Raw genomic sequence first — 17,023 nt, forward strand, 5'->3', positions numbered from 1 at the left:
TGAGAACTAGTATAGATTCCATGTCCTGTCATTTTTCATAATATTTTATTTACGTGGCCTTTTTTTTATATTAAAACAACAGTAAAATAACATTACAAAACAATGCACACAATCGTTTTCTGGTGTTCTTTATGAGAACTGGTATAGATTTCATGTCCTGTCATTTTTCACAATATTTTATTTACGTGGCCTTTTTTTCATATTAAAACAACAGTAAAATAACACTACAAAATAATGCACACAAATCGTTTTCTGTTGTTCTTTTTTTATTATTGGGCTTATCCCTATAATTAGCAATAAATTTGTGTTAATAAGATAAAAACAACTTTAAAACAACCTTGATTTTTATATTGTACATTATTAATCGTTTCTTAGGAATGATATTTGTAAATATTGTTATTCGTTCTTGATTTGTTGTTGATTTAGTAATTTTTTCTCTTCGCCGAATTTTATGGTTTTTCTTGATATTTCTATAGTTTTGGTGTTGATTTGTCCGTCCCCAACCACGAAGGAGGTGCCGTTTGTGCTTTGTTACTGTTAACAGTATAAAAGTAAATATTTTAGGTCTGGACAGTATGAAAGAAAAAAAAAAGGGCTTGGACAGTAAAAAAGAAATTATTGCCGTGTGGCAGTATTATTGTAAAATTTGGAGAAAAAAACAGTATTTTTGTAAGTTTCCCTAGATTTAAGTAGAGAGTGAGGGTATATTGAGCAACTCACTCAAAAAAAGTGGGTATATTTTGAAAAAAATATAATATAAGGGTATTTTTGATTAATGGATTATCTCAAAAAATTTAGACGGTAAATATATAAATATTTTACAAAAATTGGTATTATATGTAATTGTCTCAATAAATTTTAGGGCCCAGCCCAAATGTTGTTGCATGAGATTCGAGAAGAAACCTAAGCTTGGGGCCCAAAAGACAACAGACGGAGTCAAAATCCTGATTGTGAATTTGAAACAGAAGAAGAAGAAGAAGAAGAAGAAGAAAGAGTAAAATAGCAGTTGTTGTTGAATGTTGTAGTAGTATAGTATGGTATCAGAATATAAGGCTCTGCTCTCTGACTGAAGAACCAGTACAAAGTGGTTCGGTTGGTCCCTTCTCCAGCTACCCCATCAACATCATCATCATATTCAATTCACGGTGTTTCATCTCATTGCTACTACTGCCCGATCTGCTTCTTCCATTTTCATCATCACACCACTCTACAAATACTATTCCTTTTTTATTTCCATAATGGCTTCCGCCATTTCTTCCAGACCTCGCACTGTTGAAGACATCTTCAAAGACTACACGGCTCGTCGTTCCGCTCTTATTCGCGCTCTCACTTCTGGTACCCATACCTTCCCTGCTTCTCTCTGTCTCAGTCTCTGTCTCAGTCTCCGTCTCTCTCGTTCTCTCTCCCTTTATATGTATATTTGTTATATATACACGCACACATGAATGATGGCATTTTTGTTTTTGTTGTGGTTTCAGATGTGGATGCATTCTATGCCCTCTGTGATCCAGGTTTGCTGTTATTCTCTTTCTAATGAAATGTGTTAATTTCTTTCTTGTATTGAATCCATGAAATTTTTTAGCTTTTGACTTTTGAATTTATACAAAATGTGGGTCGTTTGAGAATACATGGATTTGCGTTCAGATTTGAAAAATTCCCTTTTTATCCCGCATTTTCTCAGACACCGAAAGAGCTCTCTCTTTGATGTCTAAGTTTAGGGTTAGTTATTTATTTTTGGCTGAATTTTCTAATGGGTTTTTGAATTATGTTAGTTAGAACATTTTTGGTTCAACTTTCATTAAGAGATTGTGTTTGTCTCTATCTCTATTTTCAGAGAAAGATAATCTGTGCTTTTATGGACACCCAAATGAGACGTGGGAAGTTGGTCTTCCAGCTGAGGAGGTTCCTCCTGAGCTTCCTGAGCCGGCATTGGGCATAAATTTTGCCAGAGATGGGATGAAACGTAAAGACTGGCTCTCCTTGGTTGCAGTTCATACTGATTCTTGGTTGCTCTCGGTGGCTTTCTATTTCGGTGCTCGCCTTAATCGCAATGAAAGGTTTGTGGCCCCTTCATATTGGCAGATGTTTTTTCTGGTTTTGAAATTTGGGTTAGATCTATATATGCTTTAAACTAATAACCATGTCACTGTGGACATCAACAGTGTCTTTTTTCTGTGTTTTGTAGTTTGCACTTACCTAGAAGTTACATTTTTTTATGTTTGGTTTTATTAGGCCACTCTTTTGTTTCTTCATTCATTTTTTTCTGCCAAGGTTCTTTTGCTTCTTCATTCTCGTGCTTAGCTTGTTAGTCTACTGAGGTTTTTTGTTTTATTAATCCAGATTTCTGCGAGCCTCACTGTTATATTTTGTCATTACAGTGAAAATAATTTACTATACAAGTTTATTGGATCACCTTTGTACGCCCCATGTCCCACCTGTGTGGTGATGTGAACACTTGACTGTCTGCTTATCTTTCCCCTTACCAAGTACTCTGGCAAGGAAAGTTCATATGTCCGTACAGTTTAGCTCTTAAAAAGTTAACAAAGGACCACCTCGTTTGTTTTGTTGTTTTGGTTTCTTTCTTTCACTTCTCCATTTTTGTTTTGGGTTTAGGAAGGTGAAATCGACTCCCTTATGTTTATTGAATTACTTCAGGTTAATTAATATTTTCTTATCTTACTTTATGGAACTTTTGATTGTTCATTTGTTTCTTTTTGCAATTTATATCTATATTTTGCCAGAAGACCACTTTGGTCTTTTTTTTTGCCACACCTTTCTTGTTGATCATGTTCTCATGTAATGTTTAGACTTTAAAGGATCATATAGAAGGGCTCTTTGGTTTTTTTCTTAACAGGAAGCGCCTATTCAGCTTAATAAATGATCTGCCCACACTATTTGAAGTCGTAACAGGAAGAAAGGCGTCCAAGGATAAGCCTAGTTTAGATAGTGGAAGCAAGTCCAGAAACAGTACGAAGGTGAAACTATTTTCTCTTTCACACTTCTTTTGTGAATGATAATGGATAAGTGGTGTTATTTTTGCGTTTCGTGGTTATTGTCTTTGCAGGCTGTGATTTTTCATTTTGGGATGTTTCGCGAATTAGTCCAATTTTCATTATTTATATTAAAGGCTAATTACTCATTTGATAAAATACACAGGCTTAGTACAGTATGTTTTTAATAATTTCTGCTATCCTGCAATTTACATTTGGACTAAAATATATCAAAATGATCAAATTTTAAACTGAAATTTAATTACTTGATTACATATAGCTGGGAACAGTTTAGTTATATTGGTAAAGTTTATTAATTACATTTGAGTCCATGCTACTAAAACCAAATGAGTACAATTGAAAGTATAGAGTACTAAATGAGTATTATTGAAAACATAGGGTACTAATATGCATTTCGATATCCACTATTTTTAAATGTTTCGTAAAACTTTTGTCAAAAACAAAGTGTGGTAAAACTGTTTATGCTAAAATCATTGCAAAACAATCCTTGGTGTTGGGCTTGTTGATGTTGTTGTTCCACTGATTAGTGTTTTCTTAAAAGTAGTCTCATAGCCTACGTGTGCTTTGCAGAGATCAAACGACAGACAAATCAAGAGCAATTCTAAGTTGCTTGATGAGGAAGAGGATGAGCATGGAGACACCCTATGTGGAAGCTGTGGTTCAAATTACAATGGTGATGAGTTTTGGATTGGCTGCGACATCTGCGAAAGGTGGTTCCATGGAAAATGCGTGAAGATCACCCCAGCTAAGGCAGAAAGTATTAAGGAGTACAAATGCCCATATTGCAGCACAAAGAAAACCAAGCAGTAGGAGGCTCATCATGGTACACAGCTTTTGGAAATGGTTTATAATTTCACTTTCCTGTACTGGTGCAAAGATTTCGTTGTAAATCAATGATACTAATTTAGTGGTTTTTTCTTTTTGCTTATTTATACAAGGGAGTTTTAGTATGTAATTTTTACATTTTATCAAGACACTAATGATGATGGTCTTTGTTTCGGCGGGGGTTCGTTTACCACGATCTGGATGTATTTTCCACTGTTATGTTGTTTAATGTAGCTAACTATCGTAATGTCATGTAGAAAACTTTACGAGTTCTTAATCGTATTGTAACTTTATTACTGTTGTATTTTATAAAATCTTCTATAATTACTAATTTTTTATTTAACTAATCAGTTAATTAAATTCAGAATAATATAGATAGTACTGAAATAAGTATTATGTAGTTACAGACCAAGAATTTGTAACTACAGAAATACAAACCAATGAAAAACAAAAGTGCATAAAAGTAAAAAATACACAAGATTTTGATTTGTATACATGTTATTAACAGTTTTTGTAGATTACTATTAATCTACTGGTATCACACACATAAATAACATTCATTAGTAAAGTTATTACAAATACAGTAGAACCTCTATTTAAGAATATTCTATTCAAGAATAACCTCTAATTTGTTATTAAAAAATCAAGTCCCGATTTGGGCCAGTTATAAATAAGAATAACCTCCAAATTGTAATTAGTTATACATTTTTTAAGTCCCGTATTAACAAAGTATACCTCTATATAAGAATAATTACATCTTAATAAAATATATACATGTATTTTGTAAATTTATTTATGTAAAATTAATAATTTTATTTTAAATTATAATACATGTATGAAATTATATTTACTCTAAAATATTTTTATTATGATATAGTATTAATGATTATTTATTGTTATTATTGTTACATTGATATTTTTTGGTTTTTTAATTTTTTTTCTAGTGTAACTCTATTTAGTTATAACCTCCCAATTAGAATATAATTTACTTGGTCCCAAGTGTATTCTTGGATAGAGATTCTACTGTACACATATTTTGACTTACGCATAAATATTTAATTTAATTATAATCCGCAAGCTTGATATATTCTAACTTGAAGAATGAACCTTGCTAAAATTTCAAGAACTCGAACTCCATTCAATTTACTTGAAGAGTGACTGCTTCCTCCTGATGAAAGACTTGTAGAAATTTTCTTCCGAAGATAGTGATGTTTGCTTCCTCCCGATGCAAGATTTGGGGTATTTTTCTTGGGAATCTCAATTTTTGGTGTTTTCTCGATATTTAGTGTATTGTCATACTATCTATCGATAGGGAAACTTTTAGGTGATTGAGCATATCACTTATGAATTTTTTGTATGTTGTGACGTAGGTACTAATTAGTAGTGGAATAGGCATATTTTGCTACCTTGCATAACTAAAGATTTGGTGCTATATTGGACTGTTTGTGACCTGATCTAGTGTAGGAATACATTGCTGAGGTTATAAATGGTGTATTGCAGGTTTTGGGAAAAACTTGCGGGGTATTTGTGAAATCTGTTAACTCTGATATGATTGCTAGACCATTGCTAACTCATTGCTCTAACAACTGGAGCAAACCAGAGGAGAATCAACCATCCAAATCTACTTTCTAAAATCTGAAATTTCCAAAACTTTAAATATTTTGGGCTTTTTTAATTTTGGTTTATTTAGCTTAAAATATTATTTCTAAACTCTAGAATTAAGGATAAGAAAATTTTCTTTTGATTTGGTTATTTTATTTAATTTTACTTTAAATTTGAATTGCTTTTAGTTGATATTGCATTATTTAGTGTAAAAGTACCTATGGATACGAGCTTTGATACTTATCATTATATTACTTGTTTGTGATTGTGTACACTTGCGCAATTATAAATCAATATAATTTTCACAACAAGTTTTTGGCGCCGTTGCTGGAGACTTTAAACTCTAAATTCTGTTCTATCAACTATTTGACAATTTATTTTTATGGTTTTTGATCTTGCTAGTTTGGGCTTTGCAATCTCAGGTATTTACAGTGTATGAACCAACAAGAGGACTTTGAACTTGCTCCTATTGACCCCGAGATTGAGCGCACATTTCGAAGAAGGAGAAAGGTTCAAAAGGCTAAGGGCCGAGACATCATGGCTGAGAATCTTTATGATGAAGGGAATGCTGATGAGTCCATATTTATCTTATAAATATGATTAATTTATGTATTAATATTCTTAAATTGATTCTTTAAATTATTGATTAGTGTGATTTTAATTTTTTAGGTTATTTTAAAGACTATTCATGCATTTAGAGTCATTTGGAGGAATTAAAAAAAACTACAAATCAAATATTATGATTTTGGTTATAATGTCTAGTTCTGAGTAGTTTCCTTTTAGTTAAGGATTATTTCAAAACCCGAAATATGAATTCTTAATTTCATTATTGAATGTTAATTTTTAGTTTCCATTATATCGAATTGCTTCTATTCTTCTATGTTCAATGTTATGATTATTGTTTTAATCTTGTTTAGACGGCCGCTAAATTAGGTTTTACTTTAATCTACCGTCATCTTAGGATTACTATTCACCTAATACTCTAGGATTCTAAGTGTTTGTGACAAATTGCAATTTTTATTTGTGATGAAGAATAGAACCTAGGTTAAATGAATTATATGCTTCATTGATTTGTTGCCTAGATTAGTCTATCTCCATAAATCTCAATGCTTTATTTAAGTTAAATAAATTGCATGCTTCATGGATTTACTGCTTTAGGTAAAAGAGTTAATTATTGAGCGCTTCGCCTTGATTACATACAATAGGGAGATTGGGATAACTGACTACTTCAGCGTTATCTGCGGGATTAATAGTTTGATTGGAAACTGAAAATTACATTCTTTAATAGGAATTAAGAATGACTGTTGAGGGTGGCGAATAACCTTTAACTAGTTTCTCATATCATATTCTTTACTTTAAATTTGTTCTTTTCTTTAATTTTGATTATTGAAATTTTTCTAATCTTCAAAACTCCCCTTTTCCTAATTCTTGTTACTAATTTGTGAATAATTGAATAAACATAGTCCTCGTGGGATCGACCCTTACTTACGATTATACTAAAATAATTGGAAGTATCGGAATAAAAAATTAGTAAATTTGTTGTGGCTTACGACACGTATCAAATGCCCAACAGATTGTTAACCCCATCATAAGGGCTATGCGGGAATACGTTGTCCCCATGTTTAATGAGCTCAACCCAGGTATTGTGAGGCCTAAATACAAGCACTACAATTCGAGCTCAAGCTAGTGATGTTTCAAATGCTCCAAACTGTGGGGCAGTTCAGCGGGATGCCAACTGAGGATCCTCATCTCCATCTCCGTTCATTCTTGGAGGTGAGCAATTCTTTTATGATCCAAGGAGTGAGTGAAGAGGTGCTAAGGCTGAAGCTATTCCCATTTTTGCTACGAGACTGAGCTAGATCATGGCTCAATACTTTGCCTCCTGATTCCGTCACTAATTGGAATGATCTTGCTAACAAGTTTCTGCGAAAATACTTTCCTCCTACTAGAAATGCAAAATTCAGAAGTGAAAGCGTGTCTTTTCAGCAGCTTGAAGATGAATCTACATGTGGTGCGTGAGAGAGGTTTAAGGAGCTTTTACGAAAGTGTCCACATCATGGCATCCCACATTGTATACAGATGGAGACCTTTTATAATGGCCTAATGCAGCTTCTCGAATAGTGTTAGATGCATCGGCCAATGGTGTTATTTTGTCCAAGTCTTACAACGAAGCATTTGAGATTTTGGAAACCATTGCAAGTAACAACTACCAATGGTCCAACACAAGAGCTCCAACAAGTCAAAAAGTGGTGGGGGTCATTGAAGTAGATGCAATAACGACTTTGACAACTCAAATGGCTTCCATGACAAATGTTTTGAAGAATATGAATATCGGGAATCCTAAGAATATTCAGCCAGTTGCTGCCATTCAAAGTGCGAATGTCTCATGTGTGTTTTGTGGAGAAGGACATGTATTAAAAAAAGATGAAAAAAAAATCACTTTGGGGTGATCTTGACAATTGATGGTTATTTAATTGTTAAAAATGACTCCAGATGATGATCGTCAATTTTTGAATCTCGAATCGCATCCTATAGATTGTTTTTAGGTGATTTGCGAACAAAATCACACTTCAACTTGGAAACAATTTTTTAACTAAATATTCAGAATTGAGATATGAGTGTGAGACATGAAATAACAAATATTGAAAAGATATTTCAAATGCACTTGGAATTGCATCAATTGGAGTAATAATGAGTGAGTTATGGTTATTTTACTGAAGGTTATTCGACACCCAATGCCCAGATTTATAATCCTGTAATTAAGAAGTTGTCTGATGTCAACTTGGGCAGTAGATGATTGGAAAATCGTGCCAAAACACTATTCTTTGAAGTCTAAGTGATATGTTGACATCACTTAGCCAATTTCTTGGATCTGGTGAAGTCGATCACCAATTCTCGAAGGTTTTGTGTTTTTGTAGAATCGAGAGGCTTTGAATTACCCGATTTGCAAATATTTTGTCAATATTTAACTTTACCAAAAATGTGAAATATCAATGTGTGAATTTAACTTGTTACAATTTGTAGCTCTCATTTACTAAAAAATAGCGAGATGTTTGAAATGTAACTAGAACCGGATAGGCACAACCCAATGCACCAGACCATACGTCAACTTGGACGTTGGGTGCCTATCCCCAGGTTTCCCATAGCTCATTTTGGTACTTCTATGGCATACAAGATTGTGAATGAGGTCTTTAGTCCTATTTTGGACCAAGATAAGAAGAATTCCTGAACAAAATTTATGTCTGAGCAGCAGAACCCATGTGAACCAGGTTGAATGTCAACATGGGTGTTTGTAATGACCGCTCTAGTAATATGGATTAGAAAAGGCAATTAGCACTAATTTTTATTATTTTATTATTATTTGTGAATTAAATTTAAATGTGGACCCCAATATTTAGAAATAAATATTAGAGTTATAATTTCTCAATTTCGGAGATTTTATTAAACTCTAGGGGTATTATTTAGCTTATATGTGTAATATGTTATTTTTGTAATTTCTGTTTGGCGACAACGGAAAATGCGATGGATGTCTAGATTTGATCACATGGGTAAGTTTAGAACCTTATTTCATAGTGGGAAATATTTTAGGGAAAATATTTTATCGGGATTGAGCGGGGTTATGGAATTGACCATTTTACCCCTAGCTTTAGAATTAACCAAGTTTTAACCTTAAGGGCTTTTTAGTCTTTTCTTATTTGGTGAGGGTTAGGTGGCTGCCCTTTGTAGTGACACCTATTTTATTCTAATTTTAACTAAATGAAAAGGGGTTTTATTTTGAAAAGAGATTAAAAATTAAAGAGAATTAAGAACCAATCCTCTTTTCTCTCTCTTGGGGTTCGGCTCTCTCAAACCAGAAGGAAAGACCCAAAGTTTCTTCATAATTTCTGGATTTCCATCCAAGGATTCAAGGGAAAATATTTAAGGTAACCCTAGCTCCCTTCTCTTTCAAGTTCATGAAGTTGTAAGTTGGTTTTTGAGGTGATTTTGGGTAATAGGGGCTGTTAGGATTTAAGGGTTGCTTAGTTCGAATTTTAGGGTTTGTTTAGCTTGATTCTAGTTCATGGTAGCTGGTTTAGAGATTGGTTGTTGGTTTTGAGCAATTTTAAGCTTTGAGTTCAAGCTTTAAGCTTTAATGGCAAGTTGTTATTTATTGTGTTTTTCTGTGAAATACTGCCTGGGATTTATTGTGTATGCATTGTTTAGGAGCTCTGGAAAGTTTGGTATCATTTGGTGGAAAATTGAGCAAAGAAGGAAGTGTTTTGGGATTACTGGTGCAAACCGGCAAACCGGTTTGCCATGCCCCAAAAACCGGTTTGCCGGTTTTGGCAGGATTCCCGAACACTTCGTTTTCTCAATTTTTGTCCATTTCAGTGCCTCGGTTGGGTGTTTCCCCATTTCCAGAGTTAGAATAACCCCTTTAGAGTATAGCAGAACCTAGGGTTTTGGTTTTGGGATTCCCGGGATTAGGGTTTTAATCATGTGACTTACCCGGTTTCAAAATGTGATTAGGGCATCCATCTAGCACAGAAATTCCGTTCAGGTCGGCTAGCACACTTGAATTCGGAAAACAGGTAAGAACTGTGTATAATGTATGATGTGATTATCTGAATGTATGTATGTGTTAATATGTATACATGCTTATTTATTGTGATTCATACACTACCAACACTCGTACGGTTGTGGTACGGAGTGCATTGGTAAGGTGTGTGATGTTTGGAAGTACATTATAGTGTTACCAGCACTTGTACGGGAAGGTACAAGGTGTCTGTGGTACAACACTAGATAGTACTCAGGGTGCGGTCATACCTTACCTACACTAAAACGAAGGTATTATGAGTGTATGTGGTACATGGTACATGGTCGTGTCCCAGTTAGAACGTTCATACTCATCTGTTAAGCTCTGTAAATAGGTGTATGGGCGCCTATTTACAGGTCGGAAATTATATGATATGTTATATGCATTTCTTACTGAGTCTGTTGACTCACAGTTTCTGCTTCCATGTGTAGGTAAAGGAAAGGCGAAAGCTGAACAGGAGTGAACCTGAGCTCGGGTGAGATTGTACATGTCAAGCAGCGCGACCTGGAGTGTTCGGTCTCGGGACATCTGGGAGTTGTATTTTGAAAGTCGCTGTGCGACCTGTAAATCTGTATATTTTGGAATGTATGCTTAAAAAGTAAAGTTTGTAAAGTTTTAAAAATCGGGATCCCGGCACTTGTAAATATTTCATTAAATTACAAAGTTTAATGTTTAATGCAAAAGTTTTAATTTGACACGTTTTTCGAGAAATTTCTTTGATTAGCAAAGATTGCACAATTATTGAAAAAGCACTGTAGCGTGCCTTAGCATTAGGGCGTTACAATTTTGGTATCAGAGCCGCCAGGTTTGTCTACCGAAGCTTGCTATGACATGTACAATCTTCATCAGAGAAAGCTCGGTTCACGGTTCAGTAAGCCTGTATTTGTTTAGTATCTTAAATAAATGTGAATGTGAAAGCATGTTAGGAAGCATACTAGATTTAAATTAAATATATTTTCTTAAAAGAAAAGAAAGTGTGTTGCCTTTAAGTTATTAAGAGCGGTGTTAATTTTGATCGCTGTCTAACCTGCCTGGCTTATGGATTCGCAGGCTAAGTCCTATTAATGGACGCCCCGCGAAATACAAGAAGTCAGGGTGGCATGGTTGAGACCGGAGGCGGTCAGAGGAATCCTCAAAATCCTCGTGGTCGCGGCCGTGGCCGTGGCAGAGCTCAGGGTGGTCGCCCTGTAAATCCACCTCAAGCTCCTCCTGATTGGGAGCAAAGATTTGCGGAGATGCAAGAGAGAATCCGCCAGCAAGATGAAGAGATCCAAAGGTTGAGGCAGCAGGGTCCTCCTGCCGTGCCTCCTCAAGTGGTTCAGGCTGTTGCAGTTCCCGCGGTGCCAGCAGAACAACCTGCTGTTGGCAACCGTATGGAACCGTTGTATGAAAGATTTCGAAAGCAGGCACCTCCAGTGTTTCTGGGAGGCCCTGATGTGATGAAGGCCGAGCAGTGGCTTTCGGTAATAGAACGCATCCTCAATTTTATGGGAGTGGTTGGAAATGACCGGGTAACCTGTGCCACTTTCCAGTTTCAGGAAGACGCTCTCGTGTGGTGGGAGTTAATAACCCTCACTCGAGACGTCACGCTGATGACCTGGGAAGAATTCAAGGAGTTGTTTAACTCCAAGTATTACAATGAAGCAGTCCGCAGTGCAAAGCGGAAAGAGTTCACTGATCTGGTTCAAACTGAGGGAATGTCGGTTACTGAATATACGACGAAGTTTGACCGGTTGGCCAAGTTGGCAGCGGGAATTGTGCCAACCGACTTCAGTAAAAAGGAAAAATATTTGGCGGGTTTGAGTGCAAAAATTAAACATGATTTGGTTATTACTACTACTGAGGCAACCACTTATGCGGAGATGGTTGAAAAGGCTTTGAGAGCCGAGGGTGCGGTAAAGTTCCTTCAGGAGGCCCGGGTGACTCCGAGTGTTGGTGGAACCCCCACTATTCCTACTCCTGTTTATGGTAGGGATGGTGGTGACTCCACCACCGAGCAGAAAAGGAAAGTTGTTCCAGCTTCTGGTGGCTCGGGGCAAAGCAAGCGGTTCCGTGGGAACCAAGGCAGAGGGGGACGCCAGGGTTATTCTTATCCTGAGTGTCCAAGATGCAAGAAACATCATCCGGGAGAGTGTAACCGGAAGACATGCTTCCTGTGTGGCATGGTGGGGCATTTCAAGAAAGATTGCCCCCAGGCAAAGAAAGAGGAGCCGAAAGCTGAGGTGAAACCGGTTCCTGCTCGTGTGTTTGCCATTACCCAAGCTGACGCTGCAGCCAGTCCTTCTGTTGTGACAGGTCAGCTTCCCGTCAACAACTTGTTATTTACAGTATTATTTGACTCGGGAGCTACACGTTCATATGTGGCTACAAGAGTGATTGATCTTTTGGGTAGGCCTTGTGAAATTTTAGAAAGAGGGTTCGGAACCCTAATGCCTAGCGGGGAATTGGTTATCTCTAATAGGCGCATTAGGTCTATGCCGATTAGGATCGAAGATAGGGAATTGAGTATTGATCTCATAGAATTGAAACTAACTGAGTTTGATATCATACTGGGAATGGATTTCTTATCCAAATATTCGGCCAGTATAGATTGTAGGCGTAAAATGGTGACTTTTCAGCCAGAAGGTGAAGATCCATTTGTTTATGTTGGATCGGTTCAGGGGTCTCGGATCCCGGTTATTTCTGTGTTGAGAGCTAGGGATTTACTATGCAATGGTTGTGTAGGATTTCTAGCGGTAGTATTTGACTCCAGCAGACCTGAAACATTTGGGCCTGAGGTAGTTCGGGTAGTGAAAGATTTTCTTGATGTGTTTCCCGAGGAGTTGCCGGGATTGCCGCCACAACGAGAGATTGATTTTGTTATTGATTTGGCACCTGGAGTCGAACCTGTTTCTAAAGCTCCATATAGGATGGCTCCAGCAGAACTCAAGGAGCTTAAGTTGCAACTTCAGGGGATGCTGGATATTGGGTTTATTCGACCCAGTGTATCGCCCTGGGGAGCTCCGGTTCTCTTTGTAAAAAAGAAAGATGGTTCCCTCAGAATGTGTATTGATTATCGGGAACTTAACAAGTTGACGATTAAGAATAAATACCCGTTGCCCAGAATCGACGATCTATTCGATCAGCTTCAGGGAAAGACTGTGTTTTCAAAGATTGATTTACGGTCGGGTTATCATCAACTTAGAATTCGAGAGGAGGACATACCGAAGACTGCTTTTAGAACCAGATATGGGCACTATGAGTTTCTGGTAATGTCATTCGGATTAACTAATGCTCCTGCGGCCTTTATGGATCTTATGAATAGAGTATTCAAGGATTTCCTCGATAACTGCGTTATAGTGTTTATCGATGACATTCTTGTATACTCTCGGTCAGATGAGGAGCACGAGCATCATCTTCGAATGGTGTTACAGCGACTTAGGGATCACAAGCTGTATGCCAAGTTCAAAAAGTGTGAATTCTGGTTGTCCGAGGTATCCTTTTTGGGACATATTGTGGGGAAGAATGGAATTATGGTCGATCCAAACAAGGTGGAATCAGTGAAGAATTGGCCGAGGCCTAAGTCTGTGACAGAAATTCGAAGTTTTCTCGGGTTAGCAGGGTATTACCGACGGTTCGTCGAAGGATTTTCTAAACTTTCTATGCCCCTAGCCGAATTGACTAAGAAAAATCAGAGATTTGTGTGGTCAGATAAGTGTGAATCAAGCTTTCAAGAGTTGAAGCAGCGTTTGATAACAGCTCCGGTGTTAGCTTTGCCATCAGATCAAGAGAAATTTGTTGTGTATTGTGATGCATCCGGACGAGTGCAGGATGTGTTCTGATGCAAGCTGACAGAGTCATAGCCTATGCCTCTCGTCAACTGAAGGATTATGAGCAGCGTTACCCAACTCATGATTTAGAGCTCGCTGCTGTGGTTTTCGCTTTAAAGATATGGCGACATTATCTTTACGGTGAAAAGTGTGAAATTTATACTGATCATAAAAGTCTTAAATACTTTTTCACCCAAAAAGATCTGAATATGAGGCAGAGAAGGTGGTTGGAGTTGGTTAAGGACTACGATTGTGAAATACTGTATCACCCCGGGAAAGCCAATGTCGTGGCCGATGCTCTAAGCCGAAAAGGTCCCGGTCAAGTGTGTACTACGGTTATGATAGCTCCTCAACTAGCCTCGGAAATGGTTAGTGCAGGAATTGAGTTCGTGGTCGGGAAATTACATAATTTAACACTCCAATCTGATCTGTTGGAGAGAATCAGAAAGGCACAACTGGAAGATTCCGAGCTAGCTAAAGTTCGAGATGAAGTGGTAGCTGGTCGGCCTAGAGGTTTTACAGTCTCGAGCAGTGGAATGTTGCTATATAAAGCTCGAGTCTGTGTTCCTAGTGTGGATGAGCTTAAGAAAGAAATACTGGATGAAGCTCACACCACGCCTTATTCGTTGCATCCGGGAACCACCAAGATGTATCAGGATTTGAAACCCTACTTCTGGTGGTATGGGATGAAAAGAGATGTGGTGGACTATGTGTCCAAGTGTTTAACACCCGGCCAGATTAAGGCCGAACATCGTAGGCGGCGGGGGTTATTGCAACCTTTAGTCCTTCCTGAATGGAAGTGGGAGGACATTGCAATGGACTTTGTAACTGGTTTGCCTAGAACTACAGGAATGTATGATTCTGTTTGGGTTATCGTGGACAGATTCACAAAGTCAGCTCACTTCTTACCAGTGAAAGTTACATATTCAGTGGATCAATATGCTGAACTGTATGTGAAGGAGATAGTTCGTCTCCATGGAGCCCCTAAATCTATTGTATCAGACAGGGATCCAAAGTTCACATCGAAGTTTTGGGTGAGTCTCCAGAAGGCTATGGGTACCAAGTTAAAGTTTAGTACAGCCTTTCACCCTCAGACTGATGGTCAATCAGAAAGAACTATCCAGATTTTAGAAGACCTATTGCGAGCCTGTGTCATGGACTTCGAGGGTTCATGGGTCAAGTACTTGCCTCTAATTGAATTCTCCTACAACAACAGCTACCAAAGTACAATAGGGATGGCTCCCTATGAGATGTTATATGGTAGAAAATGTCGTTCTCCTATTCATTGGGACGAGACAGGAGAAAGGAAGTACCTGGGTCCAGAATTAGTACAGAGAACCAATGAAGCTATTGATAAGATCAAGACTCGGATGCTTGCTTCTCAAAGCAGGCAGAAAAGTTATGCTGATCCGAAGCGCAGAGATATTACATTTCAGGCAGGGGAACATGTTTTCCTGCGGGTTTCACCAATAAAGGGTATTAGACGCTTCGGGAAGAAGGGTAAGTTAAGCCCTAGGTTCATTGGGCCATTTCAGATACTTGAGAAGGTCGGGCAGGTAGCGTATCGGCTAGCCTTACCACCAGCATTATCGGCTGTTCATGACGTATTTCACATTTCTATGTTAAGGAAATACGTATCAGACCCGACTCATGTCTTAAGTTATGAAGCCCTTGAACTTCAACCAGATTTATCCTATGAAGAGCAACCTGTTCAAATTTTGGATAGAAAAGAAAAAGTTCTTCGGAACAAGACTATTGCACTGGTTAAGGTGCTCTGGAGGAATAGTAAGGTGGAAGAGGCCACCTGGGAGTTGGAATCAGATATGAGAACTCAGCATCCAGAGCTATTCAGGTTAGATTTCGGGGACGAAATCCTATTAACGGGGGGATAATTGTAATGACCGCTCTAGTAATATGGATTAGAAAAGGCAATTAGCACTAATTTTTATTATTTTATTATTATTTGTGAATTAAATTTAAATGTGGACCCCAATATTTAGAAATAAATATTAGAGTTATAATTTCTCAATTTCGGAGATTTTATTAAACTCTAGGGGTATTATTTAGCTTATATGTGTAATATGTTATTTTTGTAATTTCTGTTTGGCGACAACGGAAAATGCGATGGATGTCTAGATTTGATCACATGGGTAAGTTTAGAACCTTATTTCATAGTGGGAAATATTTTAGGGAAAATATTTTATCGGGATTGAGCGGGGTTATGGAATTGACCATTTTACCCCTAGCTTTAGAATTAACCAAGTTTTAACCTTAAGGGCTTTTTAGTCTTTTCTTATTTGGTGAGGGTTAGGTGGCTGCCCTTTGTAGTGACACCTATTTTATTCTAATTTTAACTAAATGAAAAGGGGTTTTATTTTGAAAAGAGATTAAAAATTAAAGAGAATTAAGAACCAATCCTCTTTTCTCTCTCTTGGGGTTCGGCTCTCTCAAACCAGAAGGAAAGACCCAAAGTTTCTTCATAATTTCTGGATTTCCATCCAAGGATTCAAGGGAAAATATTTAAGGTAACCCTAGCTCCCTTCTCTTTCAAGTTCATGAAGTTGTAAGTTGGTTTTTGAGGTGATTTTGGGTAATAGGGGCTGTTAGGATTTAAGGGTTGCTTAGTTCGAATTTTAGGGTTTGTTTAGCTTGATTCTAGTTCATGGTAGCTGGTTTAGAGATTGGTTGTTGGTTTTGAGCAATTTTAAGCTTTGAGTTCAAGCTTTAAGCTTTAATGGCAAGTTGTTATTTATTGTGTTTTTCCTGTGAAATACTGCCTGGGATTTATTGTGTATGCATTGTTTAGGAGCTCTGGAAAGTTTGGTATCATTTGGTGGAAAATTGAGCAAAGAAGGAAGTGTTTTGGGAATACTGGTGCAAACCGGCAAACCGGTTTGCCATGCCCCAAAAACCGGTTTGCCGGTTTTGGCAGGATTCCCGAACACTTCGTTTTCTCAATTTTTGTCCATTTCAGTGCCTCGGTTGGGTGTTTCCCCATTTCCAGAGTTAGAATAACCCCTTTAGAGTATAGCAGAACCTAGGGTTTTGGTTTTGGGATTCCCGGGATTAGGGTTTTAATCATGTGACTTACCCGGTTTCAAAATGTGATTAGGGCATCCATCTAGCACGAAATTCGTTCAGGTCGGCTAGCACACTTGAATTCGGAAAACAGGTAAGAACTGTGTATAATGTATGATGTG

At 37.4% G+C, this 17,023-nt stretch overlaps 1 protein-coding gene and 1 non-coding gene across 2 annotated transcripts; one reads left to right on the plus strand and one right to left on the minus strand.

Annotated features, from left to right (window-relative positions):
• The first annotated feature begins 748 nt into the window (after positions 1–748).
• On the plus strand, positions 749–4,167 carry LOC133030808 (PHD finger protein ALFIN-LIKE 2-like). Its single transcript, XM_061103704.1, has 5 exons — positions 749–1,335; positions 1,479–1,511; positions 1,835–2,057; positions 2,855–2,975; positions 3,582–4,167. The coding sequence occupies exons 1-5, from the start codon at positions 1,239–1,241 to the stop codon at positions 3,819–3,821; spliced, it is 714 nt and encodes a 237-aa protein (XP_060959687.1). The 5' UTR covers positions 749–1,238; the 3' UTR covers positions 3,822–4,167.
• Positions 4,168–7,394: 3,227 nt separating this feature from the next.
• LOC133033787 (small nucleolar RNA R71) lies at positions 7,395–7,501 on the minus strand. Its single transcript, XR_009685849.1, has one exon. It is a non-coding gene; the product is annotated as a small nucleolar RNA R71 (small nucleolar RNA).
• Positions 7,502–17,023: the final 9,522 nt, after the last annotated feature.

This window comes from Cannabis sativa, chromosome 1, assembly GCF_029168945.1.
Source record: "Cannabis sativa cultivar Pink pepper isolate KNU-18-1 chromosome 1, ASM2916894v1, whole genome shotgun sequence".
NCBI classification, from domain to species: Eukaryota; Viridiplantae; Streptophyta; class Magnoliopsida; order Rosales; family Cannabaceae; genus Cannabis; species Cannabis sativa.